This window comes from Carassius carassius, chromosome 32 (assembly GCF_963082965.1).
Source record: "Carassius carassius chromosome 32, fCarCar2.1, whole genome shotgun sequence".
Lineage (NCBI taxonomy): Eukaryota > Metazoa > Chordata > Actinopteri > Cypriniformes > Cyprinidae > Carassius > Carassius carassius.
The window spans coordinates 14,817,254-14,838,104 of NC_081786.1; the positions used below are offsets into that span (position 1 = coordinate 14,817,254).

At 38.7% G+C, this 20,851-nt stretch overlaps 1 protein-coding gene across 3 annotated transcripts in view; it reads left to right on the forward strand.

The window, feature by feature from the left end:
- Positions 1-48: 48 nt before the first annotated feature.
- Positions 49-20,851, forward strand: part of heatr5a (HEAT repeat containing 5a) — a 29,304-nt gene continuing 8,501 nt past the window's right edge. For 2 of the 3 annotated variants that reach the window (XM_059520468.1, XM_059520469.1), the window contains exons 1-26: positions 49-184; positions 1,795-2,003; positions 2,254-2,465; positions 2,566-2,674; positions 5,430-5,579; positions 6,409-6,580; positions 6,832-6,989; positions 7,254-7,503; positions 7,589-7,744; positions 8,543-8,793; positions 9,704-9,815; positions 9,952-10,104; positions 10,256-10,355; positions 10,480-10,589; positions 10,834-10,997; positions 11,104-11,267; positions 15,327-15,432; positions 15,526-15,716; positions 15,808-15,967; positions 16,092-16,281; positions 16,380-16,549; positions 17,690-17,716; positions 18,676-18,820; positions 19,059-19,238; positions 19,496-19,720; positions 19,933-20,111. In XM_059520468.1, coding sequence (XP_059376451.1) covers positions 1,878-2,003; positions 2,254-2,465; positions 2,566-2,674; positions 5,430-5,579; positions 6,409-6,580; positions 6,832-6,989; positions 7,254-7,503; positions 7,589-7,744; positions 8,543-8,793; positions 9,704-9,815; positions 9,952-10,104; positions 10,256-10,355; positions 10,480-10,589; positions 10,834-10,997; positions 11,104-11,267; positions 15,327-15,432; positions 15,526-15,716; positions 15,808-15,967; positions 16,092-16,281; positions 16,380-16,549; positions 17,690-17,716; positions 18,676-18,820; positions 19,059-19,238; positions 19,496-19,720; positions 19,933-20,111 — 3,960 coding nt within the window. In that variant the 5' untranslated portion in view covers positions 49-184; positions 1,795-1,877. The remainder of the gene's footprint in view (positions 185-1,794; positions 2,004-2,253; positions 2,466-2,565; positions 2,675-5,429; positions 5,580-6,408; positions 6,581-6,831; positions 6,990-7,253; positions 7,504-7,588; positions 7,745-8,542; positions 8,794-9,703; positions 9,816-9,951; positions 10,105-10,255; positions 10,356-10,479; positions 10,590-10,833; positions 10,998-11,103; positions 11,268-15,326; positions 15,433-15,525; positions 15,717-15,807; positions 15,968-16,091; positions 16,282-16,379; positions 16,550-17,689; positions 17,717-18,675; positions 18,821-19,058; positions 19,239-19,495; positions 19,721-19,932; positions 20,112-20,851) is intronic. The other variant, XM_059520470.1, reaches the window with a different exon arrangement.

Sequence of the window (20,851 nt, forward strand, 5' to 3'; positions counted from 1 at the left end):
CCGATTGAAAAGCGTCCCTCTAGCGGTCGCCCGCGTTCATCTTCCCTTTAACGTGACTGCGCTTCACAGTTTGACTCGCACTTTCATGCAGATGTCTTTGAGGAAATACACACAAACAGTCGCCTTGAATAGGGAAATACCTCTCTCAGTCGTCCCCCGACACTACGGTTATTGGATTTAGCAGGTAATACACATTTTCCTCACGATACTTTGATTTTAAAGACATCAAATCGCTGCTTTTGAAGATTTATCTCGCTAGCATGTCAGAGAGTTGGTTAGCATTGGATAAAAGCTAGCGTTAGGCTAAATTAACTAACACTTACTAAATCATTGACAACTAACGTTAAATGTCTGTTTTAGTTTGTGACTTATGTTTAGTTAAAAACAAATGTTAGAGGATAACTATGTTTGGGTGAAGTTGGCAGTAAATCGGGTTACTAGCCAGCAGTCCTGTTCGTTTAGCCTGGAGTCATCATCATCTAATCAAGAAATCAAACACACTATGAAGACTTGTTTAAGGAAATGTATGTGTTTATTAATTTATCCAGCGCTCAAACATATATTTTTATTTATTAGTGGAAAAACTACAGTTACAGGTAAATAAAGCAGCATAAACATTTTCGCAACCATCAGCTTTATGGTCATATGTAGATTAAATTCACAATGAAACTGAATATATATTATATATATAAACTAATTCACATAAGAAACTGACATGCTGCTTAATGAACCTGTAAGAAAAGTAAAGGGTTTTGTTCCAGACATCCTTTCTGACTCGTCATGGACAATTCCAAGAAACCTAAAATAATTTCACTATCCCATCCTTGTTGTTCCCCTGACAGGCTCTTTGATGTCCTATCTCACCCTCCTCAGTCTAGTTTAGAAGTTGAGATCCATTTAAGGGCATCTTTTTAATCATTTTAGTTGCATGATCTGCTGGTTTCTTTCTAGACTGCGCAGACGCAGTGAACATAATGCATTATTCATAGCCCCAACAAGGTACTTTTGGAAAAACGGACGTGCGGATAATGAATCCTTTATAAACTGGCAGTTTACATATTTTTGCGCACTCAGATTAAATGTAGAAGTTATGAAAATGGACATCTAGCAAAATCCTTATCAGTAAAGCCAGTTATGTAGAGTCATATTAATTGCATAAGTTCCTTAATACATCATCTTTGGTGTATATTTTGTAACTAACTTATGTAAAGCAGGGGCTTTCAATAGTTTAGATGGTATGGAGACGAACTCTGAATATGATCATCCGTGTTAAGTGACCAACATTCCTAAAAATTAAAAAGCAGCTATATATTTTCATGTATGTTATCTGGAAAATAAATATTTTAAGTAGTGCAAAATATTCTTTGAAAATTATTTAGGATCTTTTTTTCTGCTCACCATAGCACTATATAGAGTTGTTATAGTTAAATAAAACATTTAAAATGATCATTACATAAAAGGAAATAAACATTAACTGAAATAAATTAAATATAGAAAACCTGAAATGTATATAGTTCAGGTAGTTGCCACAACAACATTTTTCTTTTTCATTGATGGACTAAAATAGCGAAAACTAAAACTGAATATCTTTTTTTTTGATAAACTATATCCTAGACATACTTAAAGCTTAAACTCAAATTAAAAAAATTACACAGATATTTTTTATTTGGCATATTTTTTTCATCTGCTTACTTATGTCTTATTTTTTTATTTATTTTTTTTACACTGAGTTCTGTAAACGTTTCCACGGACCCCTTGTGAAAACCTCGGCTGTAGACTTGTGGTTTATTTCAGGGAGAATGGAGGTGTCCGGAATGTGAGAGTTACTGTGGTTAAGGTCTCAGGTGAAAAGCTGGAGAAGGAGAAGAGACGGAAAGATGGAGCAGGCTCATAGTTTACTGCTGAACGAGGAAGCCTGCAGTCAGCTGCGGGAGCACCAGAGAGCCGAGTTTGTCTTCGAGTGGCTGCGTTTCCTCAAGAAACTACTCCCTGCCACAGACCGGGTGAGTTGAGGCCGCTGACAATAAGCTCTCTGTTTGAGAAGAAACGCTCCTGTCTGTCTCTCTCTCTCTCTCTCGAACACAAACAAAAGCAAGCCTCTCTGAATAGACTCCCTGGTTATTTGTCTGCCTTTCCACCGGCTGTCCCTCAGCCTGGAATGGACTAGTGATGTGTCTGTCTGTTTCTTACTTGTGAAGTGCCAAGAAAGCGCAATTAATCTAAACAGTATGTCGGCATGTATTTGTGTGACAGGCCGATGTGAAACAGAACCAGAAGCGCCTGGTGGAGCAGCTCACGACGGTACTGACGGGTTCTCCGGGGCCCCCGACACGTCTGCTGCTGGCACAGTGTCTGGCGCTGGTGTACCGAGTGGGCGACTCGCTCACGTCCAGCCTCACGGTGGACCGCTGCAATGACATCATCCGCAGCAAGGACGACTCGCCCAGCTTCCTGCCTACTCGACTGTGAGTTTCAGAAATCTGCCCCCTACACGCACGCATCACGCCCTGCAGATGGGCTTCTGCTTGATCTTCTGCCAGTGAGGTTACTTATTGCTCCCTACAGGGCAGCTGTGGCCTGTTTGGGTGTGCTGTATGAGCAACTGGGCCGACTACTCATCAACTCGTTTAAAGAGAGCGTGGCAAACCTTCTGAAAGCTGTGAAGAGCGCCGAGGTACGTGTGCGTGCACACCAGTATGTGATTCACAGTTCAGCCAAACACAGAGATGTGACTGTACTTCACCGGGAAAAATCATGACACTTTTGACCAATAGTTTGAAGGACAAACAGGTGATTCAGGTGTTTTGAATCATCACAAAATTCTTAGGACTTGTCTATTAGCTGAATGAAATTCACTACATTTTCACTCGGATATGCGTAACAATAGAGAATAAAGAACAATCACATCTTGCGTTTCATGTGGACTTTAATGTTTTTGACTGAAGTGTCTTATGCTCACCAAGGCAGTAAAAACAGTAATATTTTGAAATATTAGTACAATTTCAAATGACTGTTTTCTCTTTGGATGTATTTGAAAATGTGATTTATTTCAGTTATGGCAACTTTGACTCTGCCTTTTTGATCCTTCAGAGGACATTTTAAAACACTGATTTGAAGAAATACTTATTACTATCATTGTTGAAATCAGTTGCATTGCTTTATATTTTAGTGGAAAACACAATACTTTTTTCCAGAATCTTTGTAGAAAGAATAGCATTTTTTTCAATTTTTATTTCAAAAAAGATTTTTTGTTACAATGTAGAAGTCTTTACTGTCACTTTAAATTTCTTAAGGGAAAAAAAACGCACTATCCCAAGTTGTTTAAACAGTAGTGTACATGTAATAGTGTTTTTAAGGCAATTATTTGTAAATCTTATAGACAAAACTCGGTTGCACTTTATTTTACAGTACGTGTACTAACATGTACTTATAGTGTACTTACAGTGTATTTATCTAAGAAAGTTCTGGTAATACAAGGTAACTACATGGGGTAGGGTTAGGTTTAGGGGTAGGTTCAGGGTTAGTACCCAGTTATTACATAGTTATTGTAATTACGACAATAAGTACATAGTATGTACATGAGGAACAGGACTGTAAAATAAAGTGCTACCCAAAACTCTTACCTTAAAGGGTTAGTTCGCCCAATTTGCAAAATTATGTCATTAATAACTTGCCCTCATGTTGTTCCAAACCCGTAAGACCTCCATTTATCTTCGGAACACAGTTTAAGATATTTTAGATTTAGTCCGAGAGCTCTCAGTCCCTCCATTGAAACTGTGTGTATGGTATACTGTCCATGTCCAGAAAGGTAAGAAAAACATCATCAAAGTAGTCCATGTGACATCAGAGGGTCAGTTAGATTTTTTTGAAGCATCGAAAATACATTTTGGTCCAAAAATAGCAAAAACTACGACTTTATTCAGCATTGTCTTCTCTTCCGTGTCTGTTGTAAGACAGTTCAAAACAAAGCAGTTTGTCATATCCGGTTCGTGAACGAATCATTCGATGTAACCGGATCTTTTTGAAACCGTTCACCAAATCGAACTGAATCGTTTTAAACGGTTCGTGTCTCCAATACGCATTAATCCACAAATGACTGAAGCTGTTAACTTGTTTAATGTGGCTGACACTTCCTCTGAGTTCAAACAAACCAATATCTCGGAGTAATTCATTTACTCAAACTGTACACTGACTGAACTGCTGTGAAGAGAGAACTGAAGATGAACACCGAGCCGAGCCAGATAATGACTCGTTCACGAGTCAAGAACCGTTTCTGTCAGACGTGTCCGATTCGAGAACCGAGGAGCTGATGATGCTGCGCATGTGTGATTCAGCGTGAAGCAAACTGACACACAGAGCGTCTGAACCGAACTGATTCTTTTGTTAATTGATTCTGTGCTAATGTTATGAGCCCAGGTAAACCGAAGGCTTGCAGTCATCGCCAATGACGCCATTACGTCGAGCGCAAAAGAACCGGTGAACCGTTTTCTTCAACCGGTTTATTGAATCTAACTGTCAGAAACAACTACTGGTGATCCGAAAACCGATGCAACCGGATCTTGACTCGTGAACGAGTCATTATCTGGCTCGGCTCAGTGTTCATCTCTCTCTTCACAGCAGTTCAGTCAGTGTACTGTTTGAGTGCATGCATTACTCCGGGATATTGGTTTGTTTAAACTCAGAGGAAGTGTCAGCCACATTAAACAAGTTAACAGCTTCAGTCATTTGTGGATTAATGCGTATTGGAGACACGAACCGTTTAAAACGATTCAGTTCGATTTGGTGAACTGGTTCAAGAAGATCCAGTTACATCGAATGATTCGTTCGCGAACCGGATATCACAAACTGCTTTGTTTTGAACTGTCTTACAACAGACACGGAAGAGAAGACAATGCTGAATAAAGTCGTAGTTTTTGCTATTTTTGGACCAAAATGTATTTTCGATGCTTCAAAAAATTCTAACTGACCCTCTGATGTCACATGGACTACTTTGATGATGTTTTTCTTACCTTTCTGGACATGGACAGTATACCATACACACAGTTTCAATGGAGGGACTGAGAGCTCTCGGACTAAATCTAAAATATCTTAAACTGTGTTCCGAAGATAAATGGAGGTCTTACGGGTTTGGAACGACATGAGGGTGAGTTATAAATTAAATAATTTTCATTTTTGGGTGAACTATCCCTTTAAGTTTTAAATATCAATGTGCCCTTTTTTTTTTTTTTTTTTTTAATTAGTATACTAAGAAATTCCTCTATAAAACAGGCAAAATAGACTTTCAAAGAGGGACCGAGTCATATAAGAGAACCAGAATATCACAGAGAATCTGGGATGGGCACTTTGGAAAAATGGGCTAGAGATATTTTATATTCCAGAAGACAGTAGCTTTTATAAATGTGTGTGTGTGTGTGTGTTAATGTGTCCAGTCTCAGGGCCGCTGTGAGATCATGTTGAGTATCGAGAGGATTCTGAAGGGTTTAGGTGTGAGTGCCGTATCCTGTCACAGAGACATCTATAAAGCTTCTCGCACATGTCTCACGGATCGTTCCATGGCTGTGCGCTGTGCTGCCGCAAAGGTACTGGACACTACCCCATGCCTCAGTTACTAATCATATGTATGTTTGTCAAACATGCATTACTTATTGACAGAAATGGCTTTACATTCACAGCTGACTAAAGGGAAAATACACATTTTGTTCTTTATTGTTAACAGATGTTTAAATCTTCCACAATTCAGTTTATGAAATTCTTATTTACCCAAATATTTAATAGATCATAAGTTATTGTACTATTTCCAGCTAAAGGAGGAAGCAGGGTAAACACACATTCTTCTTTTATCTAACAACAAATATGAAAATATGAATAGAATTTATTTTAAACAAAAGCTAATTTGAAAATAAGTAAATTATATTTATTTATTTAGTTATGTATGTATGTATTTATTTCTTTATTTTAAAAAAATTGCATTGTGTTCTGGAGTGTGGTGTGTCTTTGTAGTGATGAAAAGAAGTGACAAATTCCCCTGAATATTTAAAATATTACTGCATGTTACTACATATTATTAGAATCACTTACTATAATCAGTATTTTCTCTTTTTTTTCCTCAACCTTTGTTATATTTTATTTTATATTGTATATTCTATTCCAGTCTGAGGGTTTTAAATATTGCATTTATATGGACAAGATCTTGTGTGCTTTATGGTTAGAGAAAAAAGCATAATAAAGGTTATAAACAAAACTTTAAATTAATACCAGTAGACATTATTGCCTATTAATAAAGCGAATTTCTATTATAATAACTATTATAATAGATAATATTCTATTATAATATTTAAATAGTTAAAATGAAGTTTTTCTTTCAGATTTTGTCCCAGTTTTGTGGTGAAGTTTACTTTTTTTTGATAGTGTCTTTTGGAGCTCCAGAGAGAGGCTGTCTTCCTGTGGTCCTCAGAGCTGGAGAACGTGGCCACTCTTTGTTTCCGAGCCTTCGAGGGATCAAACTATGATGTCCGAGTCGCCATCTCAAAACTGCTTGGCACTTTATTAGCGTCTGCACTGGAGCCCAGACAGACCATAGGTTGGTGGACTTTATTCAGCAATCGCAGAAATCGCTTCAGAGGACACCAAGCTGATCATTTAGTCATAAAAATTGTAGAAATCATTCCCTCCCCTCCTCTGTCACCCACTGCTTTTCTTTTCCTCAAATGAAATGCTCATCTTTCCCCTCCCACTCGATTCCATCTGTTCTATCATTTATCCTCTCACACTCTCTCTCCCACTTCTCTTCTTTTCATTCTTCCTCCCCTGTTCCTGTGGCTTTGCTCTCAGCTCCGAGGCCAGGCACCAAGCGCAACTCGCTGAAGGAGGTGATGGAGCTGCTGAGTTCTGGTTTCCTGCGAGGTGGAGCCGGCTTCCTGCGGGCCAGTGGAGACATGTTGAAAGGGACCAGCTCAGTTAGCAGAGATGTGCGCGTGGGCATCACACAGGTGGCTCACCCTCCTACAGTCCTTCCCTTGTGATCCGAATGTTGGTGTTTTTAGTGCCAGCATGACTGACTTTGTCTAGGTTCAAATAAAAGAATAAATGAAAAAAGCATAATTTCTCTCCCTTTATTTGTGTGTTATTTATCCGTTATGCAGAAAAAAAGTTGTTTTACATAGAAGTTGTATTTAAAATCAATTTTATGTAAGATTATTTTGTCCATTTCAGTTCATTTAACATGAATACTACCTGTTTACTCTCTTAAACAGACATGTGTGGTGTTTGTGTCCATTCTGGGCGGCGCGTGGCTGGAAACGCACTTCTCCTGTCTTCTTTCTCTTCTCATGGAGTGGGTATCTCACGCACGGGCGACGCAATACCCGGCAGATGCCGTCTCCTGCCGCTGCTGTGTCTCCTTCATACTGCGGGCCACTCTTGGCACTTTGCTGGGGGAGAAGGCCCAAATCGCAGCTGCCAAGGAAATCTGCCAGTTGATCGGCAAACAGAAAAGGGTTGTGGGTAAGAAACTAGGCCAAGGGCGAATGTTTAGGTCTCAGTGGATATTGAGTTGTAATTTCTCAAATGCATGTTGTGTTTCTGTCAGACGCAGCTCTTCATGAGGGGAACTCGGAGGCACGTGTGAGCCCTGCGGATGTGGCAGCTAGTCAGCATGTGCTGTCATGTGCTCTTCTGGAGCTGGGCAGTCTGCTACAGGACCTGAGCTCCACTGCCGCCCCACTGCTGCAGGACACCAGCATAGGTTTGTTATGCATTATTAACCAAAAAACTCTCGGCACCCCATTAAACTTTTTTTAAAGGATTTTTAGATACTCCTCTTTTTATATGCATTAGTGGTATGTGATGATGAAAAGTGCCCCAAATATTTAAAATGTGATGACAAAAACACCCCATCGGAATTCTTTTTGTTTGTTTATTTTTGTTTATTATATTTATTATTATTATTTAAAATTGATGTACACTATTTGTTTATTTTATTTGATTCATTTTTTACAATTGATGTACAATACTGTTAAAAAGTTTTGGGGAAGTAATTAAAAATGTTTTTGAAAAGAAAGTACTTTTATTCAACAAGGAAGCATTAAATGGATCAACAGTGATCAAAAGTATTGGATTTTAAGTATTGGATGGACAGGATGTTTTTTGAGACTTTATGAGGCCATATTCTGCTATATACCCACTTACAAAGATACGGTAATTTATAATGTATATAATCTATAATGTTTTTGTCAAGAACTGGTGTAGACAACATCCTGCTCCTATCATTGCACATCTGTGATGTTGGTCTTGAACCAGGATCAAAGAAAGATGTATTTCAAGTGTCTATAGCTAAATCTCTGGATTTTGTGTGAGTGTGTCTGCTCTTTAACGGATGTGTCACAATCAGGCCTGGATGAAGGATTGAGCAGAAAGTGCCTACAGCTGCAGATTTAACACATCCATCCTGCAGTTTCAGAAAGAGCTCAGATTGTCATCTCTGATCCTTGAACTTTACTAAAACTGCAAGTTCAAAGGTTTCTCGGTTTTGTTTTTCTGACAGGAATGTTGGACACTGTGATCTCTGTTCTTCTTCACCCCAGCGCATCTGCTCGTCTGGCGGCCGCCTGGTGCCTGCGGTGTGTTGCTGTAGGGATGCCTGCTCAGGTGGCAGTGTTACTAGATCGCTGTGCAGAGAGGCTAAATGCCCTGAAATCATGCCCAGAGGCTGTGGCAGGGTACAGTGCTGCCATCGCAGCTCTGCTGGGAGCCGTACAGCTCTGTCCGCTAGGAATATCACACTCCAAGGCCAAGGTATGAATGAGTTTTGTGTCTGTACGTGTCCTATCTTCCTCTTAAAGCAAACAGTAAGTCTGTGGTTCTGTCTATGCTGTATCATCAGATATGCTTAAGGTATGTTCATGCTGGCAGCATTTCAGATCACTGTAGTCAGTAAATCTCTGCTGTAGCTTGCTAGTTTTTACACAATTGCACTTTTAAATCAGGCACCAGATCACAGTCTAGACTCCCTATGGTAATTTCCACACTGCATCACTGCTTATTTTAATGTAATTGAGCTCATGAAGTTGGTGTCTGAACATTAAGAAATTAAAAATGAATGACTTCATTTTGAAGTGGATGACAAATCAGCTGTCATTGTAAATGTATTATGTGGGATTGCATCCCACAAAAAGTTAAACCTTAAAGTGATAATTTTCCCAAATTGGCAAAACCTTCTTGCTGCTCCAAATCTGTGTGCCTTACTTCCATCTGCAGAACATACAAGATATTTTGAAGTAGTGTTGTGATGATACTGGAATTTGTAACTTTGATACAATTGCTAATTTACAATTTGATAAGAAAAACAAACAATATTCCGTATCATTTTCAAAACCTCAGAGAAGACTTCCACAACATTAAGAGCATAAGACTATATACTATTTCATTTAAAATACAATGTGGTTAGCGTGCGGTGGTGTGTGCACATTTGGTATCAATGGACCGATAGTAATAAAACGATTTCAAATATTTCAGTACTGAAAAAACAATATTTTGACAACACTAGTTTAAGAATGTTTGTCACTAAGCTGTTTTGGTGACCACTGACAAAAATCAACAAATATAATTTCTTAAAAAAAAGTATATATATATATATATCTTTAATTTTATGCAAAAGAAAGAAATATGTGGTGTTGAGTCATTCATTCCAATGGACGGGTTGCAGGTGGTGATGACCTTGGCTGAAGATCTGCTGCGCTCTGCAGCTCAGAACAGCAGAATCTCGATCCAGCGCACTCAAGGTGGCTGGCTGCTGCTCAGTGCCCTCTTCACATTGGGTATGAATCAGTTTATATATATGCCCACATAGATGTACACATGCTGGCACAGACAAGATGTGCCTATATTGTAATAGTCAATGTGCTGGAAGAATTATTTTCATCTTTTTTGTTCTTTTTGATATTTTGATTCAAGGTCCCACTGTAATGGAGCATCACTTGCCTCGATTGCTGTTGCTATGGAAATGTGCCTTCCCACTGTCTGTGAAGGACGTGGAGAATGAGCTGCGGCGTGGAGACTCCTTCACCTGGCAGGTGACCCTGGAGGGGCGAGCAGGAGCATTGTGCGGTGAGGGACTTTTATAAATCTCATGGGTTTCTCATTTATGAGACCAGTCTATCTGACATGATAAACTTTGCTTTAGGTTCTATGCTGCTGACTGCAGTTAGGAATAAACAGAATGTTTGTTCTTCATCGCTTGTGTCACATTCCTTTATAGCAATGAAGAGTTTGGTGGTGCACTGCAAAGACCTGCTCACTGATGATGTCATCAGTCGTTTGCTTCCTCTCTTGTCCTGTGCAGTGGCCCTGCTCAATCAGTGAGTGGATCTCGATTGCTTAAAATGAAGTTAATCCAAGCATTGCAGAATGCAGATGTAATGTCAACAGGATGTTGATAGACAAATATTGATCACATTTTGCTTCCCTTCAACTCTTTTTTAGGCTGACCGCTATCATTAAATCTTGTGGAAACCAGATAAAAAATGCAGCCACTGTCTTTAGATTGAGAGTGTATGAGATCCTCACAATGCTTCAACCTAAAACATATGAAGGTAAGCAACTTGATTGGACTAGGTGGTAAAATGGTTATCATTATCCCTTACTTACTGAGTGGGCATGACCATGGTAATCAAGTGAAATGTAGTAAAACCTGTACATTTTTATCATGCTTTGAAATTTAAGACATCTGTTTAGGATACTTATTTTAATATCCCACAAAAACATTTGGAAATAGGAATGTTTGATTGCCCAAATATGTATTTATTTGTTTATTGTGGTTTGGTTGTGTTGGCTCAGAGAGCTTTGGCACAGTGTTGAAGCAGCTGCTGAACGATCTGACCGGGCCAGAAATCACAGCATGTGCTGAGCTGAACCTGCTGGCCTCCCTGTGCTACAGCCAAGACTTGGCACTGCTGGGCCCTGGACTGCAGGATGTGGATCAGCATTACATAGAGGAACAGGTCAGATCGCAGTCTAATCATCAAAGAAATAGCCTTGTTAAAATGTGCTTCCCTAGTTACTGCACATTTCATATTTAACCTTATTGTGTTTTCTGTCTGTTTAAAGCTCCATGGTGGTGGTTCAGGAGGTGGGACGTTAGAATATGACCCGTTTACCATCTTTGTGAAAGCCCAGGAAGTTCCTACCCCCCTCCCGCCAGCCTCTGCTTTAACGGCAGCAGCTGTCCAGTTGTTTGGAGTGATTTTTCCCCACCTGGGCATTCAGCAGAAGTACGTCCACTTTCACCACCTAGACTCCCTCCAGAGGGCTGCTTTTGTATACTGTCTGGTTGGAGTACTTTTAGTTCAGTTCATTTAAAAGGACCTCGATGTCGCCAAACACTTCAGGTCATACAGTTACTTTATATAGGACCTTTATGCAAGCAATACCCTTCATACTGCTTCAAATGAATAGCTAATGCTGATGAATATTTAAACAGAAAATTCTCAGATTAAGTTGGCTGTGTACTAGATTGCTTCCCTCAACTCTACAGTGCCTTTCATTTTCATAATGACACATCCCACTTTGTATATTATTTATATAGTTTGTTTGTTTTATGCTACATTCACTAAAATGTGGATGTACTAATGTTAACCAACATTACCGTTTAAAGTTATGCAGATTGTTAGGAGGAACTGATACTGTTACTGAATGCTTGTGGGAACTGGCCTTAATGAGATCCAGAGGCTTTTTGAAGCTTTTTCTTATGCAGCATAGCCAAATTTACATCCAGACTTTTGCATGCATTTGCATAATTGGGGGCTGTTCTGGCCTGGCCTGTTCTGTTCTGTTCATGCATTATTAAACATAGCAGTGGAGAGAAAATGATACCGATCATATGAGGCCATCGGTCCTCCTGCAGTGCATCTTTCATCTCGCTAGCAGCTTGTCTACAATCGTGGCCAAAAGTTTTGAGAATTACATAAATATTAGTTTTCAAAAAGTTTGCTGCTAAACTGCTTTTAGATCTTTGTTTCAGTTGTTTCTGTAATGTACTGAAATATAATTACAAGCACTTCATACGTTTCAAAGGCTTTTATCGACAATTACATGACATTTATGCAAAGAGTCAGTATTTGCAGTGTTGGCCCTTCTTTTTCAGGACCTCTGCAATTCGACTGGGCATGCTCTCAATCAACTTCTGGGCCAAATCCTGACTGATAGCAACCCATTCTTTCATAATCACTTCTTGGAGTTTGTCAGAATTAGTGGGTTTTTGTTTGTCCACCCGCCTCTTGAGGATTGACCACAAGTTCTCAATGGGATTAAGATCTGGGGAGTTTCCAGGCCATGGACCCAAAATTTCAACATTCTGGTCCCCGAGCCACTTAGTTCTCACTTTTGCCTTATGGCACGGTGCTCCATCGTGCTGGAAAATGCATTGTTCTTCACCAAACTGTTGTTGGATTGTTGGAAGAAGTTGCTGTTGGAGGGTGTTTTGGTACCATTCTTTATTCATGGCTGTGTTTTTGGGCAGAATTGTGAGTGAGCCAACTCCCTTGGATGAGAAGCAACCCCACACATGAAGGGTGTCAGGATGCTTTACTGTTGGCATGACACAGGACTGATGGTAGCGCTCACCTTTTCTTCTCCGGACAAGCCTTTTTCCAGATGCCCCCAAACAATCGGAAAGGGGCTTCATCGGAGAATATGACTTTGCCCCAGTCCTCAGCAGTCCATTCACTATACTTTCTGCAGAAGATCAATCTGTCCCTGATGTTTTTTTTGGAGAGAAGTGGCTTCTTTGCTGCCCTTCTTGACACCAGGCCATCTTCCAAAAGTCTTCGCCTCACTGTGCGTGCAGATGCGCTCACACCTGCCTGCTGCCATTCCTGAGCAAGCTCTGCACTGGTGCCACTCCGGTCCCGCAGCTGAATCCTCTTTAGGAGATGATCCTGGCGCTTGCTGGACTTTCTTGGACGCCCTGAAGCCGCCTTTACAAGAATTGAACCTCTTTCCTTGAAGTTCTTGATGATCCTATAAATTGTTGATTTAGGTGCAATCTTAGTAGCCACAATATCCTTGCCTGTGAAGCCATTTTTCTGCAACGCAATGATGGCTGCACGCGTTTCTTTGCAGGTCACCATGGTTAACAATGGAAGAACAATGATTTCAAGCATCACCCTCCTTTTAACATGTCAAGTCTGCCATTCTAACTCAATCAGCCTGACATAATGATCTCCAGCCTTGTGCTCGTCAACATTCTCACCTGAGTTAACAAGACGATTACTGAAATGATCTCAGCAGGTCCTTTAATGACAGCAATGAAATGCAGTGGAAAGGTTTTTTTGGGATTAAGTTAATTTTCATGGCAAAGAAGGACTATGCAATTCATCTGATCACTCTTCATAACATTCTGGAGTATATGCAAATTGCTATTACAAAACTTAAGCAGCAACTTTTCCAATTTCCAATATTTATGTAATTCTCAAAACTTTTGGCCACGACTGTAGAATCTCTTTGTAATGTTTTTTTTTTTTTTTTTTTTTTTTTTTTTTTTTTTTTTGGGGGGGGGAGTAGTGTTGTTTTTGGTGGCCTGTTTTAATTTGAGTTTTTATTAGTTTTAGTCATGTGCATACTCTTTTTAGTCTAGTCAAGTTTCAGTCAACTAAAAGTCTGAGCATTTTAGTCAGAATTATTCATGACTATTTTCGTCTAGTTTTAGTTGAAGAAAACCGATGACATTAAGTCTAGTTTTAGTCAGACTCTTTTTAGTAATGCAATTCTGTTTAACCCAGTCAATAAGTACCTAGTAGTATAGATGAAGCCAACATTTTCTTTTAGCCAAACCCATTTCAAACAAGGTTTTCTTATTATTTTATTGTTACCTAATAGACTCAAGAATACATCCATTCCAGACACGGAAGACACTCTGATTTGAATTTACATCATTTATTTTACCAACCAAACATTTTAGAAGTACACACATCAGTCCCTTTCTCTGTGTCATACTTAAATTTGTTTGTTGTCATCTTCTAAATAATGCCATGAGTGGGGCTTGAGGAAGTGACGTTGCCTGCGTCTGTGCAGTGCGACCTGATGCAGCCTCTGAGACACAGGAAACAAAAAACTGCAAAATAATCATAATAACGCGACTAAACGAGATAAATTAACGTTTAGAAATTAAATTTTGTTTCATCTTGTTTTGGTTAACAAATATGAAGAGACATTTTAGCATAGTTTTTATTTTGTAAACCACATTTAGTCTCGTTTTTATTTGTCAACAATATTGCATTATACATTTAATTATAGTCATCGTCACTTGACCAGCTTTTACGTCGCGTCTCGTTTTCGTCATGTGATAAAGGTTCGTTGATGAAAGCAACACTAGTTTGGATTTTTTAATTTGTAATTATTATTTTTATTTTGTAAAGAGGATTTTTAGAAAACAACAGCCTTTGTTTACTTACTCTGCATTAAGACTAAAATCATAAACTCGACTAATGATATTTTGAAATTAGTGCTGTCAAACGATTAATTGCATTTAAAATAAGTATATGTTTATATATTATGTATATATAAATACACATGCATGTATACATTTCAGAAAAATGTTATGTTTATATATTAAATATATTAATTTATATATAAATTATATGAATATAAATATAGACATGCAAATGCATGTAAATATTTTCAAAATTTATACTTTATGTATTTATATATACACTTACACTTACGCATTTTGGATGCTAATAATCGCGATTAATTGTTTAACAGCCCTATTTAAAAAATACAATGGATAGATGAATGACTGAAATATTGTCAGTTTATTCTTTTATCATGGGATTTTCAATGGAAAAAAATAGTTCATATTTTATAAACACTATAAAATAATAATACCTTTTTCAGATAGTCCAGTGAATTGAATACTTAATAAAACATGCCAAAAAAAAACAAACTTTTTTTTCACTTGATCATTGTCTTTTAATTTAGGTCTTTGTGGATAATTATGGATAATAATTAATATGCCTAAAATCAGTGCAAAACATTTACCACGGAAAGACAAAAATCTGTCATTTTAAGTACATTTTGTCATCAGTACATTATAATGTTTAGTATGGATATTTATTTTAAAATTATTTAATAGTGTTATTAAATTATTAGTGTTTTAGAGTATAATTTGACATTTGGCATCATGTAATGCCCACTTAATCTAAATGTAGTAATTGTGGAATTGAGCATTAACACTTCAGTATTCAGTTTGGCCTGTATGTATCCAATTTCAACTAAGGAAAATAAGATATTACAGTAGCTGAACAGTACATCTGTTGTATTTCCTGTCTCAGGGCTCAGATCCTAGAGCAGTTCTGTGAGTTTGTGCGCCAGCTTAAAGGAGCCCGGCAGCAGACTGTTCAAATCCATGTAGCTGCTGCTTTCTGCTGCACTTTGAAGGTAAGAAACCATTTAAAAAAGAACAATTGAAAACCTTTGCATTTAAACCATATGTTTCTCTTTTTCTCCTCTCTGTCCTGTTTTGCTTTGTAGTGTTTGGCATCAAGTCGGAGGGAATTGGGGTCAGAGGAGATTCAGAGACCAGCGCTGTCTCTCCTATTGGGGGCGCTAGAGGGCTCAAACCCTCTCTTGCGCTGCATGGCTGCGGAGGGTTTAGCTAGACTTGTGCAAGTTCTTAATGACCCTAATTTTACCGTTTCCATCACTCTCATGAGCTTTGACAAGTGAGTGTATGCCAAGTGCAGTGTAAAAAAAAAAAAAATAAATGTAAATTTGGATTGTTTCTTAAATTAAATGAGTGTAAATGTGTTTCAGACTGAAGACGGCGAGGGATGCCATCACACGCACAGGTCATGCTTTGGCACTCAGCACTGTCTACCGTTATCTGAGTGGGATAAGCTCCTCTCAGTATATTAGTGCCTGTGTTGGAGTCCTCTTCACCCTGTCCCAGGACAGCACCTCACCTGAAGTACAGGTACACAGACCACATGACTGTTTTAAATAAATCAGGAAATCATTTGTGTGCTTTTCTATATAGAGTATTGTCAGGAAGTTCATGCACTAGCTTTCAGTGAACTACTCTATATGCATGTATGCAGATGTGGGCTCTCCACGCTCTGTCCGTGGTTGTGGATCTGTCAGGCCCTCTGTATCACAGTCACCTGGAGGCTAGTTTCACTCTGGTGCTACGTTTGCTCCTCTCGACACCACACACACATGTGGAGGTGCAGCAAAGCCTGGGCCGCTGCCTTAATGCCCTTATCACTTCCATGGGGCCAGATCTGCAAGGTACACACACTTATTTACCCTTAAACACATTGTCATCATGCAGGTGAGACCTTTACACACTCTCTTTTCTCTGGTTGTTTAATGTAAACTGTCTCCAGGTGAGGGGGCTGGTGTGTGTACGGTGAGGACCTCGTGTTTGGTGGGCTGTGCTGTGATGCAGGACAGTCAGGACTGTCTGGTCCAGGCCCAGGCAATCTCCTGCCTCCAGCAGATGCATATGTTTGCACCACGCTTTGTCAATCTGGCCAGCCTGGTGCCCAGCCTCTGTGTACGTCATCAATGCACTTAACACTCAAAATCGTACTGAACAACAGACATTCAACTGTATTCACTACACATTTAACTGAACAGATTTCTGATCAATTATACACAGTGAGCAAAATAATGCTTGATTGCACAGAATTTGATTGAAATGTGAAATTGTAGGGTGTTAAATTAATTGGTTAATAATATATTTTTTCTACCCCCAGTTTGAGTTGCCAGAAAAAAATTTGAGTAGGTTCTGAGGTGGATAAATAGGCATTTTCATTTTAAGACTATCAATGAATTATGCACACAACAGCCATCTTTTTTTCCATGTTCTCTTTAGTTGTTAATGAATCTCTTTAATTGTGTTTATCTAGAATTAATCTACAAGGAGAATTTCGGTTTGGTTGAGAAGACATTTTTTATAAAATAATAGTAGATTTACATTACATTTACATTTAGTCATTTTGCAGATGCTTTTATTCCAAGTGACTTTTATCCGAAGGATACATAAAGCAATTCTTCTTAAAGGGGCAAAAAGACCCAGGAAGTGCTTGTAATACCATGTTTTAGACATTGTACAAATAATCACAAGCTAGAAAGAGAAGGAATAAATAAAGAGAAATAATTAATTTCAAGTAGTCAATTATCTTAGAAAGAGATGAGTTTTCAGCTGTCGCTTTGAAATTGCCAGGGATTCAGCATTCCGGATAGGGATGGGAAGATCATTCCACCAGCCAGGAACAGTGAAAGAGAATGTAATGGAAAGTGATTTTGAGCCTCTCTGTAATGGTACCATGAGGCGTTGCTTATTAGCGGGTCTCAGACTTCTGGAGGGGATGTAGAATTAATATTAGATATTAATATTCTGGCCGATATTTACAAAGTAGTAATTAAAATTTTATGGCAGATAATTAATAATGAAATTTGTATTGTTGAAATGTATAACCAATAATTAAAAAATGTATATATACATGCATGCATGCAAATTGATCAAAGGCTGACATGCTCCAAAAAAGTCACCGTAGCAGTTTTCTTTCTTCACATTTATTTGTATTATATTAAAGAAAAATGAAAGACATTGACAGAGGTACAGAGTGTTCTTGGGCCTGGCTTTGCTCTCTTTTGTAGTGACAGTGCTGTTTTCTGCTTTCTCGTACAGGAAATCTTATTGGATTATTCTGTGTTGGTAGGTTTGGTCTACCTCTGCTGTCAGGCCACTTTATTCCCTTTCCTTTGTTTGCACTTCATATTCCCTTCTTTTTCTTTTCTTTCCTGCGTCTAATTAAGTTCTAATGTCCTCCTCTCATTTTTCCCAATGTTAAACTAACTCAAGAAGGATCTGGTTTTGAGCATGAGCAGACAGTGTCACTGCCACTAACTGCAGGGTTAATGCCAAGGATTAGGTTTGCTTGGCTTGTTCTTTTCTGTAAAGGCCTTCTAACACTGACCACCCACACTGTGCACATGACATTCACATCTACAGCTCTGGCCTCATGCCAATTCAAGCTATTAGCTTTATTACTGTGAGAGCTTCAGTCCGTTGCTCGCTCTCTCTCTCTCTCTCTCTCTCTCTCTCCCTCATACAACCACACACACACACATTTAGACAATATTGAGAAAAACATGCTTTGTTTTACATGCTCTATTTTTAGATGGTTTGATTTATAGTCCTATTCTTTGTAAAATAATCGCTTGTATCGATTGTCACATAATTTAAAGCTCAAAACAAGCCTTGACAGTAGCCCTGCTGTCCCTCACTCCTCTCCCTCTGTCCTTCTCTACACTGAAAGAGCGTTTGTGTGGGATCATTGTGACATAACAGGACTAAATTTGATGTGACCGCAGCTGTCTGCTGAAGTGTTTATTGCACTGTTGTCTGGATGCTGTTGTGCAAAATGTGATGAAGTTTGCAGTGTGCTCTATTTCTGAACTTGCTCTCTGTCTGAACTAATATGTTTTATATATTGTATCAGCGCTGGCTCAAATAATTTAAACCATTACAAGTATTTTATTTTATTTTAACAGTTCTAATGTCTCAGTTCTATTTCACTAGACTTCAATTGATTCACTACTCATCATTTATTTGACTGTATTAAGTTCTAACATTACAATATAATATCATGTATAACATTTGTGCATGTACAGATAAACCTGTGCAGCTCATACCTGTTTCTGAGGCGTGCAGTTGTGGCCTGCTTGAGACAACTGGCTCAGAGAGAAGCAGTGGAGGTATCGGAGCATGCAATCGCTTTGGTTAAAGAGCTACCACGCAGAGACAACACACAATTGGGTGAGTCAGCATCACCCCCACTGCAAAACATAGAATTATCTGAGCACATCTCTGCTGTTTATTTTACTGTACTCTGCATTTTGAGGTGGGTTCGACTGCAGTGAGCCATAGATTAGTTTGGGGACTGGAATTTTGTCAAACTATATACACACACACATAGTGGCATTTGTTTTAAAGACTGCACAGTTATATATCACATTGTGCGCTGTATGATAAATGGTTATTGTCTGTCCTGCAGATGTCACTATTAAGGAGGTGGGATTGGAGGGAGCTTTGTTCAGTCTGCTGGACAGGGAGTCTGACCCGCGCCTGTGCAGAGACATTCAGGAGACGCTTGTCCACATGATGAGTTTGGCGGCTGAGAGTAAACTGGCCCACTGGCTCAAACTCTGCAAAGATGTGCTCTCTTCCTCTGCAGGTGGGCTTCAGTCATATGATAAGAATAAAATAATCGTAATTTTTTTGTCTCTGGCAAAATGTGCTCTCCAATTTACAATAAAATTTTTTTTTGGTAAAATACAACCCACCTGACAAGTGTAAGGGCCTTAAGATTGGATTAAAATGTTGTGTTCTGCTTTACAATTTCATGATAAATTCATAGTTTTTTTATTCTTTTTTTTTATTATTAGTTTGACATGAATAGTTGCTTTAGTTTTTCATGTTCTTATTATTTAGACTCGGCTTTAGAAGCACAGCAGGAGGAGGATGGAGATCGATATGATGACTCCTCTGTGTTCCATGCAAAGTCTGAATCCAGCGGCCCCTTTAATAACCTGCGCTGGTCCACTCGTGTGTTTTCCATGGAATGTGTGTGTCGCATTATAGCACAGTGTGAGAATGGAGACCCGGCTCACTTCAACATGGCTCTCGCTCAAGAACAACGTTTACATGAATCTGCAGGTTAGACACATCACTTCTGTTGTGTTCGAATATTTATTTCCTTTTATTATCATTCTTATCCAAATTGCTTTAGTGTATTTTCTGTAACTCTGAAGACTGAGATGTCTTTCTTGATGTGTTCAGTAAATCACTGGATCTTAGCGCCACCTTCTGGGGTGATTTTATATACGTTTGTTAACACTGTTAATAAAGGCACCCCTTCTGTCTCTCAGATTTCCTGGTTCTCCACTTGGCGGACCTCATCCGCATGGCTTTCATGGCAGCCACTGACCACAGCGATCAGCTCCGACTGGCTGGTTTACAAACACTGCTGGTCATTATCCGGAAATTTTCCAGTGTGCCAGAGCCCGAGTTCCCTGGACATGTCATTCTGGAACAGTATCAAGCCAATGTGAGCACTAACTTAGCACTCTTCAGCTTCAGTCTTAAAATCAACATTGCACACTTCAGATGCCCAGAAAAGTGCTGAAAGAAAGAAATCTAGAACAAACATGAACACTGATTGGCAGCTTAATAAATAAGATATTTCCTAAATGCCTTTCAGTTAATGTCCCTTATTGCAAAGGAAATAAGTGTGGAATTATGGACCACTTTTTAAATATTATTTATTTATTTATTTAAAAAAAAAATTTTTTGTTGGAATTTCCATAAAATACCACTTCTGGTTTTCAGTTGGAGGAGAAAAAAATGAAATCACAGACACCCTAACTGCACCCTTATGACAGAAAATCTGACATTAGAGAAAAGCCATTTTATTCAAATGATAAAAAAAAAAAAAAAAACTTTGAGAACTTTAGGTTTCTGCCATAGTTATTTTGTTGCATCACTTGTTGTTGCCTGCCTGTTCAGAGCTGTACAGCAAAGCTCTTAGCTGTATTTCTTAGAACCCCCCCAGAAGTACATGAGCTTGTTCATCAGTCTCTTGTTACTAAGTGCATGTGCATGTGTGTGTGCACGCATTTGAGAACCTGTATCACTTACACTAAATTAGGTTAGCTGTGGACCTAGCGGGGAGCCCTCTTCAAATAGTGATTGAAACATCTTCTGTATCATGTCCTAGAATGTTTAACTCTTAATTTGCGCTTAATAAACTTACTCAGTTGAGTCTGGTTGTATGCCATCAATTCTGTA